The 24,772-nt window shown below is 43.8% G+C and overlaps 1 protein-coding gene across 2 annotated transcripts in view; it reads left to right on the top strand.

Moving 5' to 3' along the window:
* Positions 1-2,916: 2,916 nt before the first annotated feature.
* LOC137653636 (uncharacterized) overlaps positions 2,917-24,772 on the top strand; it is a 96,869-nt gene continuing 75,013 nt past the window's right edge. Inside the window, exons 1-2 of one of the 2 annotated variants that reach the window (XM_068387209.1) lie at positions 2,917-3,227; positions 8,529-8,946. In XM_068387209.1, coding sequence (XP_068243310.1) covers positions 8,938-8,946 — 9 coding nt within the window. In that variant the 5' untranslated portion in view covers positions 2,917-3,227; positions 8,529-8,937. Of the gene's footprint in view, positions 3,228-8,528; positions 8,947-8,988; positions 9,105-24,772 lie in introns of those variants that run through there. The other variant, XM_068387210.1, reaches the window with a different exon arrangement.

Below are 24,772 nucleotides of genomic sequence, written 5' to 3'. Positions count from 1 at the left end.
CAAGGGGAAATGAAACAAGGAAATAAATAAACTACAAGAGAAGTAATGGACAATCAAAATAAAATATTCTAAAACCTGTAACAACATTAAATTTGATCTTTCATATATAAAATATAAACGCTTAAAAAACAAAAGGAACAGAAATATGATAGAATAGTGTGTTCAAGTGTACCTTCAAGCAAGATAACTCTAACCCAAGACAGTGGAAGGCCATGGTACAGAGGCTATGGCACTACTCAAGACTAGAGAACAATGGTTTGATTTTGGAGTGTCCTTCTAGAAGAGCTGCTTACCATAGCTAAAGAGTCTCTTCCACCCCTACCAAGAATAAAGTTGCCACTGAACAATTACATTGCAGTAGTTAACCCCTTGGGTGAAGAATTGTTTGGTCATGTCAGTGTTGTCAGGTGTATGAGTACATATGAGAATGTGGAAAGAATAGGCCAGACTATTCGGTGTACGCGTAGGCAAAGGAAAAATGAGCCGTAACGAGAGATGGGTATCCAACTTGTACTATATGGCCAGTCAAAGGCCCCAATAACTCTATAGTGGTAGTATCTCGATGGGTGACTGATGCCCTAGCCAACCTACTACCTCTGGTCCAGTTGATAACCACCCAATTTTCATATTGGTAGTATCTCGATGGGTAACTGATGCCCTAGCCAACCTACTACCTCTGGTCCAGTTGATAACCACCCAATTTTCATATTGGTAGTATCTCGATGGGTAACTGATGCCCTAGCCAACCTACTACCTCTGGTCCAGTTGATAACCACCCAATTTTCATATTGGTAGTATCTCGATGGGTAACTGATGCCCTAGCCAACCTACTACCTCTGGTCCAGTTGATAACCACCCAATTTTCATATTGGTAGTATCTCGATGGGTAACTGATGCCCTAGCCAACCTACTACCTCTGGTCCAGTTGATAACCACCCAATTTTCATATTGGTAGTATCTCGATGGGCAACTGATGCCCTAGCCAACCTACTACCTCTAGTCCAGTTGATAACCACCCAATTTTCATATTGGTAGTATCTCGATGGGCAACTGATGCCCTAGCCAACCTACTACCTCTAGTCCACTTGATAACCACCCAATTTCCATAACTCATATTACTGTATATGTATGCTGAAGACAATCATCTGATCACTTGTTTGCAATTTGACCTTAAAGGCCTTGGAGCATATGATGGCCTTTTTACAATCTCCAATGCAGTACAGAAATCCCACAATTGTGGTCGGAAATTTCGTATGATTAACCTTGATTTTAGTGCTGCCTTTGACCGTGCTAATCATGAGGCCCTTGTTTTCAAATCAAACATTTGGGAGTAGGTGGGTCACTTCGTAGAATCCTTATTAATTTTAATTAATAGACTGTAAAGAGTTGTTGTTAATGGGCACCATAGTGTAGGAATGTGATTTCTGGTGTTCCTCGTGTGATGTGTGGTTTGGTCTAGAGAACAAGCTCGTTGCATATGCAGATGATGCTACTGTTTGCAACAATTCCATCTCCCGGATGTATATCTAGGGTTGATGAATCCCTTGATAGAGATCTATCTAAAACGAGTGCATGGTGAAAATTATAAGGAATGAAGTTAAATACTAACAAAACTCAAAATATGATTGTAAGTAGGTCGAGAACAGTGGCTCTTCAACATCTAGATCTCTGCATTGATAATTTTTCTTTAATTCTATACAACTTTAAAATTTCAGGTGTGATTCTTGGTTACAAATTTTCTTTAGATGAACACATTCGGTCTGTTTCTTATTCAATTGTGCAAGAAATGGGATAGATTAGAAAGTCTTTTTAATTTTTCGATGATCAATCTATTCTGAAGTGTTTTAATTCTTTCAGTCTGCCTTTTTCGGATATTGTTTCCCTGTGTGGTCTTCAGCTGATGAACTCGTTATATTTTTTAGACCAGAACTTACGGTCTCATAAATTTCTCATTCCTGGTCTAGATATTAATCTCTGGCACCGCCGTTCAGTTAGTGCATTATGCCCGTTGCATAAGATTTTCTACAATTCTCACCGTTCTTTGCATTCAAGTATTGTCAGACTGTACAATCCTGTACGTAGTACTCACGGTCCAGATACAATTGACCTTTGTAGTACTGTACTAGGTACGCGTATGCAGTTAGTTCATTCTAATAACCATGTCTTCTTCATTATAAGGCTCAATACCACACAGTGTTCTAGAAGTTTTATCCCTGCTGTGATTAGATTATGGAATGATCTTCCTAATTGGACAATTGAATATGTGTAGCCAAAGAAGTTACAAATTATAGCGAATGCCTTTTTTAAAAAACAGGCTAACATGTCCCTCTTCATAATTTATAGATGACAGCTCTATTTTAACGTTATTACGGATCTTTAAATATTTTTATATCAATTATTCGTTACTTTTCATCTAGTTTATTTATTTACTTATTTCCTTTCCTCACAATTCTATTTTCCCTGTTGGATACCTTGGGCTTCCAGCATCCTGCTTTTCCAACTAGTGTTGTAGCTTAACAACAACAACAACAATAACAACAACAGCAATAATAATAATAATAATAATAATAATAATAATAATAATAATAATAATAATAATAATAATAATGGTGATGATAATAATCCCTGGTATTCTCTAAACAACCGTTCACTCTTAACCCTATCCATACGTTGCCTCTCATCTGTGATTTCCACATCGTCTAAAACCCTGTTGTTTTTCTTTTTTTCTTTTCCTATATCTCTTTAACTTCTTCCTTAATATGCTCTAATGGCATGTTATCTTACATTTTCAACCCTTGTATCCTTGAATTCTACCATTTCATCCTCTAGGGACTATCGCATATCTGTGGACAACTTCATGATCACAGTCTCACAGAAAGCAATTGAGCTCCAACAACCATACGAAGAAGATAGCTCACAAACAGTTGGAAAATTCCTTTTTTTGTGAAAATAATATTGAAAATAAGAAAAGTGTACTACAACAAATGTGAATGAAAAGAGAAAAACTAGTGAAAATAAGGAAAACACAAAACTAAAAGACACAGAGGTGCCGTTGCATAGCGATGCCTCAACGTGTGAATCTAATCTGATCTGCAGATGTAAACAAAGTTGAGATTACAGACGCCATTTGTCGGTAAATTGAGGCCACATCAACCATTAGTTTTGGGCAAAGAACCTTATTTGATATTAATGCCACGACTTGTTATCAACGTAAAAGAGTGTGACAGGTAATGAAATGACAAATTAAGTTTGGTATACGTTGGAAATGTGTTCATTGCTAAAGATAAGAACGCAAGACAGTCCTGTATTCCGAAGTTTAGAATGTAATTTTCGAAGATTATGGCTTTCATTTCAGTCCTAATTTAGTAGTTTTACAAATGGCCAAACTCGTTCAAAACAATGAATCATTTAGGGAGAAGCGAGTTTTCTAAGTCAACTTCGTTGGGGCAGATAAAACAAACAGAAAATGAGGAAATATAACAATGGGGGTGTGTATGTATGATGACGGTTGACTAAAAATACGGCAATGTAAGGGGGTGTGTCACAGGGGGCCATTAGCCTCTACGTTAGGTAAGTAGGTAAGGGCACAGCTTGTAGGTTATGTTAGGGGGGGAAAGTTTATGTTAGTTTGTATCCATATTTTATGCTCGCTAGAGGAACTGCCCGCTGATATACAAAGGTTCCGAAAATAAAGTATCATATTACCAATAGTCATTTTGTTGGTAATTTTGTAGTGAATTACATGGCAATGTAACCTAGGAAAAAAAACTACTGTTTCTAATAGAAAAAATTACGATTTCTTCAAAAATGACACTCGTTTCCATCGCAAACGAATAGTTTCAGAAATATATATACATCTATATCCTACGATAATGGGGGACCCCCAGTGGGAACTCGGGGTTTTGGGTGGGGAAAACATACTGGGGAAACAAAATATAATTGTTTTCCTATAGTAAATAACGTGAATTAAGCGAATTTGATGTTCATTTCAATCGGAAACAAACAGATTAACCAATTCGGATAACTTTGAGATGCACGGTGTCACTTCTCTTACGAACGAACGATAACATTAGCAACGTTACCAATAATACACAGTGTTACCAACGATGACGAATGGTACACAGAGTTACCAACGGCACGATGACATTACTAAAGATAGTAATGATAGATATTTCCATATATTAAATGATTTCTCCATATAAGTTTTACTCAATATATAAAAAGTACAAAAATGGCACAGAACCTAACAAACCCACCTAACCTAGCCTAGTAGTATGACAGGTCACAAAATAACATTTGATCTACATCGGACGTTGGCAGTACTGGTTACTGTATTTTTTCATGCCACAATCTTTGTAACGGCGCCTCCAAAGTTTATCCAGATATACTGTTTTGTATTTTCCTCCGGTTATTATAATTTCAAGAAGGTAATGTATAGAGAAGAAAAAGCTTGTTTTACGTTTATATATCGATTCCCCAGTATGTTTTCCCCACCCAAAACCCCGAGTTCCCACTGGTGGTCCCCCATTATTGGAGGATATAGATGTATATATATTTCTGAAACTATTAATTTGCGACGGGAACGAATGTCATTTTCGAAGAGAGCGTAATTTTTTCGATTAGAAACAGTAGTTTTTTTCCTAGGTTACATTGCCATGTAATTCACTACAATGAAACCGTTTTGTTTACCTTAGTCTGAAATATAACATGAAGCTAGCTTCAAGATTAAGAAATAGGATTTAACGTTACTTTCCCAGGAATGAAGCTGGTTGGAAAGCAAACAGAGGGTTGAGACTAGTCTTAGGGTAAGCTAATGATATGGAAGGGGGTGTATGTATGATAACAGACATGCCCATATTTCCTTTTTTCATACCTGTCACTAATAATAAGGCAGTCTAAGGGGGGGGGGGTCGTTATCCCCACCGTTAGGTAATTAGGTAAGGACATGGCTTGTATGTTGAGTTAGGTGTTCTATACATGTGTTCCTGTCCATCATTATACAAAGGAAGGGTTGTATGTATTATTATGTCTAACTTAGAATACAACAGTGTAAAGGGGGTCGCTGGGGGACGTTAGGTAAGTAAGTAAGGACACGGCTTACAGGTTAGGTTAGGGGGGAAAGTTAGGTCAGTTGACGTTCATTTCTAATGAACGTGTCAGGAACTGACCGCTGATATACAAAGGCTCCCAAAGGATCATGTGGCAGTCTAAGTGGGGGTCGCAAGTAGGTAAGGATGTGGCTCCTAAGTTGGGTTAGGTGGGAAACCTTTGAATAGGTGGTGTTCTTATGTTTGTTTCACTTTTAAAATGTGACTTTTCAATCATAACTTTTGAAATTTAACATCAGGTCTGTCACTACGAACTACAAAGGCTTCGTATCATATAATTACCCTTATTTTCTAGCCAAATACATGAACCATATATTTTTCCTACTCGTTATCTTGTGTTTTATTCATTTCTGACCACAATTATTGGGGCAAACCACCCGTTTGTAAGTTTTTGGACTCCCTTATTTAAAGATAATTAATGGGGGACCCCATTGGCAGTAATAGTGGTCATAAATGCAAAATAAACATAAGATAACAAGTTTGAAAAATATATGGTTCATGTAAGTGGCTTAAAATTAAAGTACTGTATTACAATTATGTACGATTCACTAAACGTCCTTCTAATGCATTTTGCTCCACCGAGGTACTGCTCCTATATACTGGCAACTCATATGCTGAGCTGCACTCACCTGCCCTGTTGGTTGTTATTTTTTTGGCCATTATTTCAGGGATATTTTTAAAGAATTCTAAGGGTTTTTGCTACGGCGGGGCTCTCTTTGCTCGAAAAAAAAAACATCACTGCTCCTATGCTTTGGCAAGCAGTAGCCTACATATTGAGCTGCACTCACAAGCCCTGTGGATCATTATTTCAGGATTTAATTTTTACTCAACCATAAGTATCTATAGCTATACTCAGAATGGAGAGCTTTTTCATCCTAATAAATTGCAGATAGAGATGAAATTGCATTTAATTTCAAAATAGGTTGTACTTCCTTTAAGTTCCCTTTTGGAGACGTCTTTATGTGATGGTGGTGAAACTAAAAGTGAAGGGGAGGGTTAAAAAAAAAAATGGCTGGTATAGAACAACATCCAGAAACTTATTCATAAATATTTGATAGCGAATTTCAGTCCTGCTTATAATTATATTAACCCAAGTAACTCACAAGTAAAATAGATTTGATAAGTAATAAGAAAGTCTATGCTTATCCCAATGAATTACATTCACCCTTATTATACTATAATTGGAGCCATTGTATAATGATGGACAGTTCCTCCAGTATGCATAGGAAGCGGAATTGTTCTAAAACTAACACAAACCCTACACTATTCTTCTTTTGGCAAAGCTGGAAGACTAGCCATTAAGACTTTTAAGCGAGGTGACAACCCTCGAAGCCGCTATTTAGTAGGGGGGGGGGGGGGGGGGTTAGTGAGGTGTTGTGGGGGCTGCCGTGTAGGGAAGTCTTGTTTGACGTTCTGAAGCTGGGGCCCCAGAGAAGGCCTTCTCCGGCATCCTTCGACGTGATGTCTTCTATTTTAGGGCAGTGTCATCAACACCCTTGCTGTTGCGAGGCCCATCTCCCACCTTCTCCTGCCCCTACAAATCCAGTGCGCCAACAAGACCAGAGCACACACACTCCTCCCCAACGCAGACCTTCTGCCAATGACGAGACCGCTCGCCATCACAGGATCTCCTTATCCTTCAGGGAGCGTAGTCCTCTGTGCGTGTCTAGACATTTGCCTTTGCCCTCTGTCAGGAAACAGAGCTCCACCTCTTGGGATTGACGATCATATCGCCACTTTCCTGCTTGTGACCTCCGCTCCATCTCTTACGATTAGGACCCGAAGAGTGTGGGTCTGTCTCCAACGATGACATGAAGGCCCCGCATGCGGCACCTTCATGCCCTGGACAGATTCGCATGATAAAGGCAATTGCAAGAGAAAACACGCACACCTGAAAAGAGAAAGCAGAATTGAAAAAGTCTAATGACAGTCAGGAGGAGAGCGGGCACGTCCGATCTCTACGGAGCCAAAAGGAAAAGTGACATCTCTCACTGCTGTGAGAGTACATACAGTATAGAGGCAGCTGGGTACCCCCAGGCGGCAGGGCTGCCACCTCGTAATTAAGGGATTTTGACAAAGGAAAAATCTATTTCTGGGGAGAGACCTGTGGCGCCCGGTGAAAAGAGTGAAAAGAGTCCTTCTTATATATCTTTTCTGATAAAACCTTCCAATTATACCAGAGAAAGATAAAAGCATGGAATGCTGGGGTTACAACCCTCGCGCGAGCACCTTTTGGGTGTCGTGTATAAAGCAAAGGCGCGTGAAATCCACTATTCACAGGTTGTCTTCCATTTAGTTAATTCCTTCGTCAAAGGGATGGGCCGATACAAAGGCCCTAGCCAACCACCAGTGCCACACCACCCACGCCACGACGCGAGCGCCATCTGAACATCATCCTTCTTTTTGGGACTGGTTAGTTTGGAATTGTTTTGTGGTGCTCTCGACCTTTTTTATCATTCGTGGATTTATTTCGTCATGTCCGAAGCTCCATCTTCACACATTCCAATGTTAAGTACCATAGTTTGTTTGGACAGCTTTTTATAGTACCGGGCTTTTGTTTTATATCCAGTATAGTTTGTTTTATTATTCCCGTCTGGCCCTTCACGGCGGCCATTGTTTGTTCACTTGTTTGTGAATTCTTCTTTGTCTGCCCGTTTAGTACTCTGTCACTTAGGTTCTTGGTTAAGTCCCTGGCCTTATGCCTTTAGAACCGTTATTATTTTTGTGTTATTGTGCTCATGGTACTTTTTGCTAGCAAGTCCAGCCTACGAACGAGATAGCGATCTACCAGCTACGCTCAAAGATAATCCACATAAATAACTCCAGGTTTGTATTAGTTAGGAAAAAATATATAAATTATCTCTGAATTTGTCATTTTTGTTAAGTTTTCCCCCTGAACAGGTAGTCTTTGTTGTGAAACATCGGATTCTTAATTCCCTCCTAATCTCCTATAGTCCGAGAAAAGATCCTGGGAGAGTTAAGTTATTTCCTAGGGTTCTTTCTCAAGGTCTGTGTCTTTTCAAGGTTTACTCCCCACCTCATCCTTCCCACAAACCCTAGGCTGGAACTTCAGGATGGTATTTTGGGCCATGTGGAGAAATGGGCTAATCCCCTCTTCTCCCTCACACTCCCGCTAGTCTCTCACACAGGATGCGTCATTTTTCTCACAGCCTGGTTAGCATAGCTGAACTTACTCTTATTTAAAAGGATTCGGGTTTGTATAGTTAGGAAAGATACAAATTGCTAAAATTTGTAGTTTTCCCAAAGGAAAGAATAGTTATCAGTGAAACTATGGTTGTAAAATACTGTAATTCTTATGAAATGGAATGAGTATTAGGTTTTTCCAAATTATATTTCTTATATTCCTTTTCATTTTATGTTGTGTTCAAATTCATGTTAAATTATATTATGTCTTTTCAGGATCAGCTGCAAAACATTATAAAACTAAAGAAGTAACAAAGAAGTCACAGCTAGATTCAGTTCTTAATGAAGTACGTCACTGAAAAATGATTAAAGAATTCACTGGCTATTACTTTTACAAGTACAGTAATGTTTTTAATGAATGGTACAAGTTGTATTCTAATGAAATGAGTATCCAAATTATCTTATGAAAGGGGGCCTTTATGTCTGATAATGAAGAATACAGTGTTAACCGAGTACGTTTTAAGGTCATATGTGAACTAGTGATTTTGAGCAACCTCAATCATAAGAAAAATTTGAAGAAACTTCCCACCAAACAGGATGATGATGATTTAGTGAAAAGTGCTTGAAAAGTAGTAGCCTTTCAAGATTCGGAGAAGATATGAAAAATCATTAAGAAGCTCCAAAGATGTATAAGGTGAGGACAAATGTATACATAATGAATTTTATTTGTGTAAAAAACAGGACAAAGAAAAAAATAAAAAAAATTCAGAAAGAATGAATATGGCCGAAGAAGATATTTCTCACAAGCGTAAAAGCTAAATAGAGGGGAATGAAAATTCTTCCGTTATAATTGTAAGCGCTTCTTGGTACAGTACATCTCTTTGTTTTACATTTGCCATAGCTGTCATGTAATGATTATGAATATAAATTATAAGATTTTCTCTGCTTGTTTATAGTTGTAGTCAGTTGGGTTGCACTGGCTCTTGTGAAAGGAAAGTTACAGCAGAACTTTAAGAGCTAGTTATTCTACTGGCCATGCTGATATGTTAACAGATTTCAAGCATAGAGATAGTGGCTGTACTGTTTTACAGTATATTCCTACGCATATGCAACACTTTAGTCCTTCAGTAGCGCTGGAGCGACGATTGAATCATTAAGACAGTAGTAGGTAATAACAGATGGTGGTAGGGGGAAGCTCTGCCATCCTGCCTGTCACACAATAGCCTCTTATGTCTTTGGCTGCAACTTGTATAGGTGTTACTGTTGCACTGCTCTTTAGTCTGTTGAATCTTTATACAGGACATTCATTTGTGATAGATGTCTGATACTCTCACTTGTATGTGGAAGCACACAGAAAGGTAAGCAAGTGAAGTCAATTTTGTTCCCATAAGGATATAATCCTTCAAAACCCCGTATGTTGTTTACATTTAGTTTCGTACGTGGTCGGTAACAGCATGAGCTGAGGATTCAAGGAGTTGGTTACGTGGGGTTAACGATTCTTTGTGGCCCATTGGTCCCCTACATGGTCAGTAACAGCATGAGCCAAGGGTTCAAGGAGCTCGAGTGCTCTCTTTTCACATTCGACAATGGACTAAGTCATCTGTCTTTCTTCTTTCCCTAGGTGCTTTGGTACCTCCAGAAGAGAAGATATCACCTCTACATACTGTTACTGAGGACAGTATTGTTAACTGCCACACCAGGCTTTCGAACACTGATCCCAGTCGACCACACAAGCATTTTGGTGCCTACCATTGTTTCCAAGACATGAGTTGAGGTTGTTCATAGCCTAATTTGTCATTTAACTCTTGATAATATTTTCCCAAGAAGGAAATAAACTCGTAAAGGGTTGACGAGTATTTAGTCTTAACACCTACTGGCTACAGAAACAATACTGTCCCTGTTGTTGCTCTAAGGATTGGATAGACGCTGAACTTCTCTACTACCTCTTAGAAGGGTAATGTCGAGGTAGCGATAGAAGGGGGTAACGTGTATTGGTACTCGTTCATTCAATGTGTGGTATTCCTCAAGGACCCTGATCTTTCTAGGAAGATCACGGCCAAGCCTCTAGTGTTGCCCATGTGATTCTGATTCAGCTTGGGTTTGAGGAAGGTCCTGGCCTTCTACAAATCCAGCAATGACCACCACCAGCTTCTTCCTCTTGAAGGGTTTAGATACTGCTCCACCCATTCTTACTCTTCTAGGCTTTGTCCAAAGAGGTGTTAAGAGAAAGAAGAAAGGTGGGACCAATAGCCTACAGAGGTAAGTTCCCTTGCTGTCAGTAAGGGGATGCCTAGTCTTGCACATTCCCTCCCTCTTCCATCCAAATCTGTTCATACCTACCTTCCAGATTCCACCTCTGGACATATGAAAGGTGTAGAATAATCCTGGAAATCTACGCCTGAAGTCTTGTACAACTTTCTCCAGTCTTCTTTCATCAGGACATCCCAAGTCATTGAAGGAACTTAGCACTAGTCTAACCTCATCTCGGCTGAATCAGTCCTGTTCAGTAGAAACTTTTATTCCATACTCATCTTCAAGAGGGGAAGACTTCGTACTTTGGATGACTCAAGGAATTTGTAGTGCATGCAGGCCTTTAGTTGTTTTGAAAGTGCCTCTTTTGTTGCTCAGGTGTTTTCATGAGTGTCCACCTAAATGTTAAACTTGGGCAGCTGGAAATGACCTCTTCGAAGCATCTTCATGATGAGTTTGAGACTGCAGTAATCCCTTACTACATCATTGGTTACCTATTGCACCCTCAGTACATAGTTTTTTTCTGGCTAATACACACAAATTTATATCATGGACTCTTTGAGTATATTGCAGGTTTCTGCGGCTGATTGATTCTAAGTCGAATATTTGTGTATCAACGGCCACAAAAATAGCCATTTTGGATTGCACGCAGACCTTTTCAGGTATTTTAATATGTACATGTAAAAGGTCTTTGTTCCGTCAATTAATACAAACCAACGCTATTTATAGGGGTATTACTTTTGGTGAAGCTGAAAGAGGAGTCATTAGATTTTTAGTGAGGGTTAACCACCCACATGCTAGTTAGTGGGGTTGTGGGGGTCATAACTACACACCTGGGCTGTGAGCCTCACTTTACTTTTGGCTCAGGTGGAAATCGGATGTTACCGCTCTTCTCCCTCAACAATTATTGACTTGCCTTTTGTAATATTTGTTTTGTTTTATCTTTTCAGTGTGTGTGTGCTTCTTGGCCATTGTTATGTGGACCTGCCCAGGACCTGAGGACCGCTCCTGTGGGACTTTCATGTCCTCTGTGGACACTGATCTTCACCAGTTATGTCCCACTTGTAGAGGGTAACGGTGCGATAGTGATAACATCTGTCCTGAATGCTGGGAGTGGTCCGCCTACCCCAGTGGGAAAGGTTTGGGTGCTGACGGAAGAAGGCGGCTAAAAGAGATTCGTTGCCTTCAGGGTCTTCCTCGAAGTCGAAGAATTCCAAGGCTTCTTCTTCCACCCCCTGACCTTCCTCCGAAGCTCCTGTTTGGCAGGTTCCTCCGGGGAACTATCTAATAGTAGCTCAGGCCATTTAACGCCAGGAAAACCCCAGTCCTTGAGAGACGTTCCTGCTTCCCCTAGCGAAGCGACCCCGCCTCTCCCCCCGGGTTAATCCTTATATTTCTGTGATGTTTTTCAGGTGTGGCCGTCCCTTGGCTTGACCGAACTCTCTTCGAAGAAGGGGCTGTTGCAGCTCCTTCCTCTCGGTGCTGAAAGGTAACAATCTTCCTCCTTACAAGGTGGATTCGTCACCCTTGGTGAGTGTAGACCTTCGCACATTGGTCTCCAACTACTCATCAGTCCCCGTCGACACTTCGTTCGCCAGGGACTCTTCGTTGCTCTCCGTTCGCTAGCTCGCCAATCCCCTAAACGATCGAAAGTATCACGCGTAACAAATGTTTGTAACCCCCTTTTTGTTGTCATGTGAACGATCTCTGCCTGCTGGCTTGGCTTTGGAATACACGCTACCTCAGCTTCCATCGGCGACGGAGTTCTGTTGCCCTCTCATATCTGTTGACGAGGACTTTTTGCTGTCTCCTCTTTGTTCTTACAGATTGTGTGGGAAAGCTACAGCCAGGAGACCAGTAATATCCGCTTGGTAACAGAACGGACTCCTACCTCGACACCCCTAGGAAAGATTGCATCTACCCTAGGACGCCAAAGGACCATGTCTTGAGAGTTTACCACACCTAGATTTAGTTCGAGGAGAGGCAGGAACTCTGCCTGGTTTCCAAGCCTTTAGAGGAAACCGTTTTGCTTTCTGCAGGCAAGAAACAAAGGGAGGACCCTCCAAAGTCTTCATTCCTGGAAGTCTTTTTTCCTCTAAGGAAGGAATCTAAAGACTTGAAGACCCTTCTGAAGTTATCAGCCCCAAGACCAATGCAGCCTTGCCCTGGTCTCATGGTCTGAAGAGTGCCTGTCGAAAGGCGATCACACAAATCACCAGCTCCTCCAGCTCCCTTCAGGCAGGATCATCTTCAAAATTCCTCCCTTTGCCATTTGTGCAGCAGAGGAAGTACTATGAGGTCTTCAATGAGCCTCATCTGGCACTTCCTCTTCACCACTAAAGAGGAATTGACCATTTGGAACTCTCTGGAAAGATTTCTGGTCTACAAGTCTCATTTTCCGCGGCCGAGATCCTCAACCAGGAAATGTTGGCGAAGTATGCCTCGCCGGCTACTTCGTGGCTGGACCTCTGATTAGTGTTGGTGGGACACCTGATAAAGACTGAGGACTGGTTCAAGGAGAACTCCAGGACGGCGGAGGAAACCTTTCTGCAGTCGGGAACTCGAACCATTGATTTCCTTGCTCACAAAGTTGTGAACTTGTGGGCAAACACCATCCTTAGGCGAAGGGGCTCGATAACAGAAAGGTTTCACCGACAAGTCCCACAAAACGAAGTGACGAGACTTAGGAACTCCTCTGTTGAGGGTTCTTCCTTGTTTGACCCAGAAGCTGTTGATCGGGCTGCAGATAGATGGAAGAAGTCCACCCAGGACTCTCTCCTCCATAGAGCCTTGACATCCAGGCCCTATAGACCACCTTCTCCGCAGAAGAAACAGCCGCAGAAACTGCCAATGAGCAAAACAGCAGCCAACCAATCATCGAAGGTGTCTAAGAAGCATTTTCCTGCTAAGAGGAAAGGTTCCAAGTCCTCTTGCGGAGGGAAAATCGTAAAGGAGACGGCCGAGGCCACAACCGCTAGGATGGGCAATCCTCCCACTTGTCCATCAGTGGGGGATGCCTGCATCACAGCTGTCAGAGGTCGATACAGCTTGGGGTCAAACCTTGGACAGTCTCCGTGATTTGTTCAGGGTATTGCGTCCTGTTCACACAATCTCTCCCTCCACGGACCAAAGAGTCAGTTCCATCGAGCTCCTGTGCAAAGTGATCCACAAAGGAGCTGGCCCTCCAGGCCAAAATCCAGACCATGTTTGAGAAGGGCACTCTCTAAGAGGTTCTTGACTACTCCCCAGGCTTCTTCAGTTGACTCTTTCATGGGGAAAAGGTTTCTGGAGGCTGGATCAGTCATCGACCTCTCAGCTCGGAACAAGTTTGTCAAACAAACTCCGGTCAGCATGGAGAAGGCAGACACGGTCAGAAAAGCAGTAAGACCACAGGACTTCATGCGTACACAGGACCTAAAGGACACAGATTTTCAGATTTCAATCCATCCATCTTCATGGAAGTATCTGAGAATCATACTAGACAACAAGAAATACCAGTTCAAGGTGCTGTGCTTTGGTCTTTTTACAGCACCTTAGGTCTTCACTAGAGTGTTCACTCAGTGTCGTCTTGGGCTCACAGAATCGTCATCCGTCTCCTATGCTATCTGGATGACTGGCTGATTCTAGCAGACTCGGTGGCGACCCTTTTTCAACACCGAGACATACTTCTGAGGTTTTTCCAAGATTTGGGGATCATGGTATATGTCAAGAAGTTATCGCTGCTTCCCTCTCAATATGTTTAGGTATAATAATTCTCCAGAAAGTCTTCCCATCGGACGACAGGACAGTATGGCTGAGGAAGGTTGTAAGACCATTCCTCAGATGAGAAGAACTCCCAGCCCAGAGATGGTTGTCTCCTCCAGTACCTATCATCCTTGGCCCGTCTAATTCCCAATGGCCACCTAAGGATACTTATCTCTCCAACGGCGGCTAAAGTCCAGATGGAATCAGGCCATCGATTCCCCGAACATTCTAGTCCCTATGGGACAAAGAAAAGATGGACCTCGAATAGTGGGTGGCAGACGAAAATCTACTCAGGGTGTTGCCCTTCTCGTTCTCCCCCAGGACTTGATGCTCTTTTCAGATATATCAAAAGAATGGTGGGGGTCCCACATGTTGCACCACACGACCTCAGGCCTATGGTCAGAGTTCGAAAAGTACCAGCACAGTTTCTTTGAGTTAAAGGCTGCCTACCTGGCCATTCAACAGTTCCAACAGTTCCTGGCAGGCCACTCACTGATGCTGATGTGGGACAACACCACAGTAGGGGCTTAATCAACAAACAAGGAGGTACGTTTTTGCAGCCCCTATCCTATCCGACAGTTGAGATCCAGAGATGGGCAGAAGACAACTCGGTGACCCTATCAGCTCGCTTCATTCCAGGCAAGAGGAATGTGCTCGCGGACAATCTGAACAAGGTGACTCAGATAGTGGGCTCCGAGTGGTCTTAGAATCATCTAGTAGCCAACAAAGTCCTGACTTTGTGGGGTTCCCTGACTGTGGACCTGTTTGCAAAATCCCTGAATATCAGACAACTGCTGTAATGCTCCCCAGTTCCGGTTCCCAAGGCTTTTTGGCAAGATGCATTCCAACAACCGTGGGACAATATTGTTTATGCCTTTCCCCCATTCTGTGTGATTGGTGAGTATTCAACAAGACCAGAACATCCGTCATTCTCTCGATGACCCTCATAACTCTGTTATGGCATCATGTAGAATAGTTTTGCGACCTTCTGCAGCTCCTTAGAGCTTCCAAAAGAGCTCCCTCCACGACACGATCTACTCAGACAACCACATGCCAGCATCTTCCACAAAGCTGTAGCTTAGCTACGACTTCATTTTGGAGACTATCCATCACCTCCTCACTCAGAGAGGATTTTCACAACAAGTTTTAAGGCGGATGGCTGCACATATGCGAAGATCATCAGCTTCAGTCTACCATACAAATTGTAATGTCTGTTGTGGTGTGGCTGCACATCTGCGAAGATCTTCAGCTTCAGTCTACCATACAAAGTAGAATGTCTGCTGTGGTATGGCTGCATATCTGCGAAGATTATCAGCTTCAGTCTACCATACAAAGTGGAATGTCTTCTGTGGTTGGTGTCATGGAAAGGGTATCTCTCCCCTCGATGCCACTATTCCAGCAATAGCAAAGTTTCGACAGTAAAAGGTTACCGCTCAGCCTTGAGTCTGGCCTTTAAGCTGAAAGTAGATATTTCCTCTTTGCTGGAACTTTCTCTCCTCATACAAAGTTATGAACTTACCTGTCCCTAATCGGAAGTGAGACCTCTTCCATAGAATGTGTTTTGGGTCCTTCAGTCACTGAAGAGTCCTCCCCACCAACTATTAAGCCGGGCAACAGATCACCACCTCACTCTGAAGTTGGTGATCCTACTTGGCTTCAGGTCACTTAGTGAACTTCATGGTCTCTCTTATGACATTGCTCATTCAAGGGGATGGGGAGAGGTAAGCCTCAGCTTCGTCCCTGAGTTTGTTGCAAAGACTTAGAATCCTGGGGGAGCGGATCCTAGATTCGATTCCGTCCAGATAACGAGTCTCCATTCTGCAACCGATGACCCAGGTCAAGTGGTACTATGCCCAGTAGGGAGTTTGAGGTATTACCTCAAAAGGACATCTGCAGCTCGCCCCCTGGTGCCAGTACACTTTGTCAGTGTTGGGAAGGTCAAGAGGAGGATCACGAAAAACTCCATCTCTGCCTGGATTTACAAGGTCATTCACCTGGCACTGAATCCTGATCCTCCTCCGACACGTCGACCCAGAGCACATGGCGTCAGGGGCATTGCTACGTCCATGGCATTCTAACTAAACTACTCTGAGGCGCAGGTTCTTGAAGCAGGTGTGTGGAAGCGTGAGACAACCTTCACCACCCACTACCTGCATGATTTAACCCACAGGAACATGGAAACTTTTTCTATTGGTCCTGTGGTGGCTGCACAACAACTGGTTTAATACCTCAAGCTCCTTTATGGACAAGTAGCAGGAGGTTGAGGGCATATTTTATCTGGGATTAGTCTGAATGAATGATTAAGAATGACTGGCTCCTTCTTTTCTTCATCCTTCCCTCTTTTTGGGAAATCTGTACCCAAGGTCCTCAGCAAAGCTGACCTCAACCAACTACAGGTAAACCATTGTTCCCTTGTGTAACCTGGTATTGTGTCAATACTGTCACGTCCCCATACCCTATCAAGGGAGTTATTGGGTACAGTATGTCTTGGTGACCTGTGAAGATTCTTATGACTCAGAAGTATTCTTTTATCGACAGTCACATTGCTAGTATCACGAACACAGCTTGTATAGGCCGCGGACCATGCTTAGCTCAGTTTTATCGATGTGTAGGGTTTCCACCTATTATGTCCTAAACACACAAAGAGGAATCCCCTCGTCAAAGCCAAAAAGTCAGATTGGGAAGGACTTTCACCCTCCTAAAGGGTAAGTCAACCCCTATAAATAGCGTTGGTTTGTGTTTAGTGACGGAACAAAGGACAAATTTGGAAGTAATTTGTATTTTTCGTAACGATACAAACCTGTAGCTATTTATACAGATTGGCCCGTCAGCACCAGTTCCCCTTGAAGTCCTACCTCCAAGCAAAGTAAGGCTCCCAACTCAGATGTGTGAGTGAGAGGGGTAGTTATTAAAACCCACCATCCCGCTAACTAGCGGGTGGGTGGTTAACCCTTACTAAGATCTAATGGGTCGTCTTTCAGCTTTGCCAAAAGTGATACCCCTATAAATAGCTACAGGTTTATATTTTTAGGAAAAATAAAAGTTACTTCCAAATATGCCATGTTCCATTGCTAGACAAAATATTATGCTATTTGGAAGCTTCTTTATAAAAGTGTTGTAACATTAGGCTGGCCTTGAACTTGCCAGTCACTCATTACATGCAGTATATGATAAAAAGGCTTTGTTCCTTCACAGATAAAAACCCTTTGCTATTCATAGGGATATTACTTTTGGTGAAGCTGAAAGACAAGCCATGATAATTTAGTGAGGGAATACTACCCCAACCGCTATTTAGTGGGTGCGGTTTTGGGGGTAGCCCAGCTACCCTGCTCTCTTGCACACCTGAGTTAAACAACCTCTTTGCTCTCTGGCTTGTTAGAGGACAGCCACACTGCCGCTCTCTCCCGCATTTTGACTTGCCTTGATATTAATCATTTTCTCTTTTCCTTGTAGATTGTGTGTGTGTTTGGATTCCCATGTGTATTTTCCCTTGTTCAGTAGGCCGCTCTTCTGGTACCTTCATGTCTGCTGTAGAGACGGATCCCCACCTACTCTCCATCCTGGCGGGTCCACCTTTGTATCAGGGACGACACTTGTGATGAGTGTAGGAATGGTCTGCCTCCCAGTTGGAGTGGTTCGTGCTACGGAAGAGAAGTCCAAGCATGATTCTTCATCTTCGGGGTCTTCCTCGAAGTTGAAGAAACCCCGGTCTTCTTTTTCTACTCCCCAATCTCTTTCTAAAGCTGCTCCTCCACCAGTCTTTCCTGAGGAAGGCCGCATAGCAGCACAGGCCTGGTTACTCCAGGTCAACCTCGTGGGTCAGGGGATGGTGCTGACTCCCCTAGTGAGTCAGCCATACCCCTTACCTTTCCTCAGGGAGCGCCTGCTTTATGACTGATCTTTTATCTTTTTGGCCCTCAATTGGCCCTGGTGGCCCCCCTTTGAAGGATGTTCTCTTTGGATTCTTTCAGTTGGGGGTGGAGAGGAGGTGGGTTTCTTATTTCTTTTCAGAGGTTGAGCCTCCTTCTGTGGGCGCCAGCGCTGCAACCAGTTGGTCGGACTTTTGGTCCCCCGTGACCGACGCCGAGGATGTTGTTGATCCACCAGGGACGGCGGCAGAACATAGTCCTAGGCCGGGTTTCCCTTCGGGGGAACACGTCTCTCGTCCGCGAGAGTTGCTAGTGGGCAGTGACTCTGTTGCGCTTATGCTTCTCCTCCAAGGGTGGAGGTAGACCGTTGCCTTGCGTAGTTCGCCTTCGGGTGAGCGTTCCTTCCCCCTGGGGGTGGCAGTTCTCAAGCTGGAGCATTCTTCCTCTCGGGCAGATTCTGCTGTACATTCCATACGATGGATCGTCTGGTGGAGGAGTTTGTGACCCCTCTCCATACTGGGCATGTTCCTCCTCGTGCTGTTGGGAGACGTCTCTTTGGGCCTTCGGGCTCTGGTTATGTTGACCCTTCGGGAGTCTCCGGACGGTCGTGCACAGGGCTTACGAGACCAAGGACCTTCGCATTCTCGTCATGCTGAGCCTTCGGGCTCTTGTGACGCTGGGGGACCTTTGGGTCCTGGACGCGCTGAACCTTTGAGTTCTCGAGACATGGATTGGTGGTTACGCTGAGCCTGTTGGCTTTTGTGCCACCAGTCATGCGAAGACTTCAGTTTCTCGTGACAGGGAGATGCTGGTCTACCATTGCATTGATCCCTTGGGATCTCGCAACCCTGGTTACAATGAGCCTTTGGGCTCTCGTGCCACCCGCCACGCTGAGCCTTCGGGCTCTCGTGGCAGGGAGACTTCGGTCTCCCGTTCCATTGATCCTCTGGGTTCACGCAACCCCGGTTATGCTGAGCCTTCGGGCTCTCATTCCGGATGTAATATTGAGCCTTTGGGCTCTCGTAACTGGGAGTCCTGTCTCCTGTTATGCCGATCCTTCGGGTTCTTGTGACACTGTTTTCGTTGAGCCTTCGGGCTCTCAGTTCATGCTAGACCAGAAGCATTACAAGTTAAAGGTGCTGTGTATCGGTCTCTCCACAGCACCTCAGGTGTTCACGAGGGTCTTCACCCTTGTGTCATCATGGGCTCACAGATTTGGCGTCTGTCTCTGAAGATACTTGGATGACTGGCTGATTCTGGCAGACTCGGCAGCAACCCTTCTTCGCCACTGAGACGAGCTTCTAAGTTCTTGCCAAGATCTGGGGATCATGGTAAACCTCGAGAAGTCTCATCTGTTTTCCTCTCAGAAACTGGTATACTGTATCGGAGCATGCTATTAGGCACCGTAAGGCACAAAGTATTTCCATCAGATGAAAGGATTCAGAGGCTGAATTAGGTAGCACGGCCCTTCCTCAGACGAGAACTCCCAGCACTGAGCTGGCTACGCCTGCTCGGTCACCTTTCCTCTCTGGCCCGTCTAGTTCCCAACAGTCGCCTCTGGACGAAATCTATCCAGTGGCGTCTTAAATCCCAATGGAATCATTCCACCGATTCCAGGGATTTCCTAGTCCACATGTGACAAGAGGAATGTACAGACCTCAGATGGTGGATGCAACGGGGTCAATCTTCTCGTTCCTCCCCAGGAATTGATTCTCTTTTCAGATGCGTCAAAAGAAGGGTAGGGGGCTGCACATGCTGCACCACAACATCTCCAGCAATGGTCTGAATCCGAAAGGTCCATCCATCCATATACCAAAGGCACTTCCCCCAATTTTGGGGGGTAACCGACATCAACAAGAAACAAAACAAAAAAGGGGACCTCTACTCTCTACGTTCCTCCAGCCTAACCAGGGACTCAGCCGAGTTCAGCTGGTACTGCTAGGGTGCCACAGCCCAACCCTACTGCTGCTACCTCCGCGGTCATCTAAGGCACCGGAGGAAGCAGCAGGGCCTACCGGAACTGCGTCACAATCGCTCGCCATTCATTCCTATTTCTAGCACGCTCTCTTGCCTCTCTCACATCTATCCTCCTATCACCCAGAGCTTTCTTCACACCATCCATCCACCCAAACCTTGGCCTTCCTCTTGTACTTCTCCCATCAACTCTTGCATTCATCACCTTCTTTAGCAGACAGCCATTTTCCATTCTCTCAACATGGCCAAACCACCTCAACACATTCATATCCACTCTAGCCGCTAACTCATTTCTTACACCCGTTCTCACCCTCACCACTTCGTTCCTAACCCTATCAACTCGAGATACACCAGCCATACTCCTCAGACACTTCATCTCAAACACATTCAATTTCTGTCTCCATCACTTTCATTCCCCACAACTCCGATCCATACATCACAGTTGGTACAATCACTTTCTCATATAGAACTCTCTTTACATTCATGCCCAACCCTCTATTTTTTACTACTCCCTTAACTGCCCCCAACACTTTGCAACCTTCATTGACTCTCTGACGTACATCTGCTTCCACTCCATCATTTGCTGCAACAACAGACCCCAAGTACTTAAACTGATCCACCTCCTCAAGTAACTCTCCATTCAACATGACATTCAACCTTGCACCACCTTCCCTTCTCGTACATCTCATAACCTTACTCTTACCCACATTAACTTTCAACTTCCTTCTCTCACACACCCTTCCAAATTCTGTCACTAGTCGGTCAAGCTTCTCTTCTGTGTCTGCTACCAGTACAGTATCATCCGCAAACAACAACTGATTTACCTCCCATTCATGATCATTCTCGCCTACCAGTTTTAATCCTCGTCCAAGCACTCGAGCATTCACCTCTCTCACCACTCCATCAACATACAAGTTAAACAACCACGGCGACATCACACATCCCTGTCTCAGCCCCACTCTCACTGGAAACCAATCGCTCACTTCATTTCCTATTCTAACACATGCTTTACTACCTTTGTAGAAACTTTTCACTGCTTGCAACAACCTTCCACCAACTCCATATAACCTCATCACATTCCACATTGCTTCCCTATCAACTCTATCATATGCTTTCTCCAGATCCATAAACGCAACATACACCTTACCTTTTGCTAAATATTTCTCGCATATCTGCCTAACTGTAAAAATCTGATTCATACAACCCCTACCTCTTCTAAAACCACCCTGTACTTCCAAGATTGCATTCTCTGTTTTATCCTTAATCCTATTAATCAGTACTCTACCATACACTTTTCCAACTACACTCAACAAACTAATACCTCTTGAATTACAACACTCATGCACATCTCCCTTACCCTTATATAGTGGTACAATACATGCACAGACCCAATCTACTGGTACCATTGACAATACAAAACACACATTAAACAATCTCACCAACCATTCAAGTACAGTCACACCCCCTTCCTTCAACATCTCAGCTTTCACACCATCCATACCAGATGCTTTTCCTACTCTCGTTTCATCTAGTGCTCTGCTCACTTCCTCTATTGTAATCTCTCTCTCATTCTCATCTCCCATCACTGGCACCTCAACACCTGGAACAGCAATTATATCTGCCTCCCTATCATCCTCAACATTCAGCAAACTTTCAAAATATTCCGCCCACCTTTTCCTTGCCTCCTCTCCTTTTAACAACCTTCCATTTCCATCTTTCACTGTCTCTTCAATTCTTGCGCCGGCCTTCCTTACTCTCTTCACTTCTTTCCAAAACTTCTTATTCTCTTCAAATGACTGACCCAGTCCCTGACCCCACCTCAGGTCAGCTGCCCTCTTTGCCTCACGTACCTTGCGCTTTACTTCCACCTTTTTCTCTCTATATTTTTCATACTTCTCTATACTATTACTCTGCAGCCATTCTTCAAAAGCCCTCTTTTTCTCTTCCACTTTTACCTTCACTCCTTCATTCCACCATTCACTGCCCGTCCTCATGCTGCCTCCAACAACCTTCTTGCCTCATACATCACTTGCAATCCCAACAAAATCTCTTGGAGATGAAGGGAGCCTTCCTTGCCCTCAAACAGTTCCACCAGTTCCTGACGAGGCACTCCGTGGTATTGATGAGCGACAATACCATGTTAGTAGCTTACTTAAATAATCAAGGCAGTACCTTTTTGCAGCTGCTGTGCCATTTAGCAGTAGAGATACTCAGATGGGCCAAAGACAACTTGGTGACCCTATCGGCTCGCTTCATTCCAGGCAAGTGGAATGAGCTAGCAGACATTCTGAACAGAGCTGCTCAGATAGTGGGCTCCGAGTGGTCTTTGAATCATCTTACAGCCAACAAAGTTCAGACTTTCTGGCGTTCTCCGACTGTGGATCTGTTCGCAACGGCCCTGAACATCAAGTTCCCGTTGTATCGCTCCCCAGTCCAGGATCCCCAAGCTCTGGCAAGATGCATTCCAGCACCGGTTGGAGAACCTAGACGTGAACGTGTTCCCCCAGTTTCGTCTGTTGAGAAAGGTCTTCAACCAGGTCCGAGTAAGCAAGAACTTACGAGTGACTAATAGCTCCGCTATGACATCATACAAAATGGTTCCTGGCCCTTTTGCAACTCCTCATGGAGGTTTCGAGAGAACTCCATCCACGTCACAATCTACTCAACAACCAAATGGCCAACATTTACCACAAAGACGTAGCTTCGCTTCAATTTCACGCCTGGAGACTGTCTAGCACCTTCTTACACAGAGAGGCTTTTTGCAACGAGTTGCAAGAAGAATGGCTGGACACCTTAAATGCGCCACAGCGTTAGTCTACCAGGCGAAGTGGTCAGTTTTCAGTGGGTGGTGTCGGGAAGGGGTATCTCTCCCCTCGATGTCACTGTTCCAACCGTGGCAGTTTCTTGTACACTTTTGGAAAGAAATGGTTCTCTTGGTTTTGTCAGTCACAGGCTATTGCTCAGCCTTGAGTCTCGCCTTTAAACTGAAAGGAGTGGATATTTTCTCCTCGGAACTTTCCTTACTCATACAGAGATTACTTGCCCACAGTTGGAAAGTAGACCTCCTCCTAGGAACGTGGTTCAGGTTCTTCAGTCTCTGAAGGGTCCTCATTTCAAACCATTACTCCAAGCAACAGATCGCCACCTCACTCTGAAAACGGTGTTCCTACCGAGGCCAAGAGAGTTAGTGATTTGCATGGTCTATCTTCCGACGTCTCCCACTCTAGGAGATGGGGAGAAGTAATTCTCGGTTTCGTCCCTGAGTTCATTCCTAACTCAAAATCTGGGTGTGCTGGACCCTAGTTTTGGCCCAGTCCGGATAGAGTCTTCGTTCTGTAACCGAAGATCCAGACCAACTGGTACTTTGCCCAGTGAGGAGCCTGAGGTTTTACCTTAAAGGAACGGCAGCAGCTTGCCCCCATGTGTCAGCACTGTTTGTTAGCATGGGGAAGGTCAAGAGGAGAATCACAAGGAATACCATTTCCTCCTAGATTCGGAAGGTAATTGAGTTTGCTCTAAATCTAGACCATCCTCCTTCCAAACGATCTAGATTTCATGATGTCCTGGGCTTTGCAACGTCCCTAGCATTAAAAAAGAACTACATTACTCTGGCGCAGGTACTACAAGCGGGCGTGTGGAAGTGTCAAACGACCTTCACCGCCCACTACCTGCAAGACGTAACCCACAGGAACATGGATACGTTTTCCATTGGTCCTTTGGTGGCTGCACAATAAGTGGTCCAAACAACTCAAGCTCCTTGGTGGACAAGGGTTGCTAGTTTCACGAACACACAAGCTTCTGCAGGCTGCTAATAGTGTAAAGCACTTTATTTTAGCGACGTTAGGGTTCCTGCCACTTCAATTCCATATCAAAATAGAAAAGGACCCCGGGTCATTACCAAGGCCAGTCGGTAAGGACTTCCTCCCTCCAAGAGTGAGTCACCCCTATGAATAGCAAAAGGTTTATATTGGTGCAGGAACAAATGACATTTGCAAATAATTTTATTTTTCCTAACATGAAAACCTGGAGCTATTTATACAAATTGGCCTGCCACCCTGTCCCCCAAGAAGTCTGCTAATAAGCAAAGTGGATTAATAATATTAATAATAATAATTATATTAATATTAATAGTGTAATATTATTAATTTGTTCCGTAACCGAAATACAAACCACGCTATTTACAAAGGGTATTACTTTTCGCGTAGCTGAAATGGCGAGCCATTAGAATTTAACGAGGGTGTATTACCCCCGCGCTAGTTAGCGGGGGGGTAGGGGAATGGTAGCTAGCTACCCCTCCTCCCCCCTCACACACAGGTGAATACTCACTTTAACTTTTGGCTCGGACTGTGACAGACGTCTCTGTCTTGGTCCTCGCTTGGCAGCCATTGTCTGTTTTGTCTTTACTTAATCGCTTAATTTTCTTTTACTCAATATATATGTAAACATGTTTTCATGTTTGTATATATATTTGAGTATAGAAATAAGTAAGTTTCCTTTTCAGATGTGTGTGTATAGTGTATGATATCTACGTGGAGGCCTCGGCAGTTAGGCCACCACGGCGTATTTTATGGGTGGCGATCGAGTTTGACTTATGTCTTTCTCTCTCTCTCTCTCTCTTGAGGTTGTTCACCCTTTTACTACGTGTTACTACGCCCTTGTAGCCTAGCTTCCTTTCCGTGTGGG

Source organism: Palaemon carinicauda, chromosome 14 (genome assembly GCF_036898095.1).
Source record: "Palaemon carinicauda isolate YSFRI2023 chromosome 14, ASM3689809v2, whole genome shotgun sequence".
Taxonomy (NCBI): domain Eukaryota; kingdom Metazoa; phylum Arthropoda; class Malacostraca; order Decapoda; family Palaemonidae; genus Palaemon; species Palaemon carinicauda.
The sequence above is the reverse complement of the archived record's forward strand: the minus strand, read 5'-3'. Positions and strand labels throughout refer to the sequence as shown.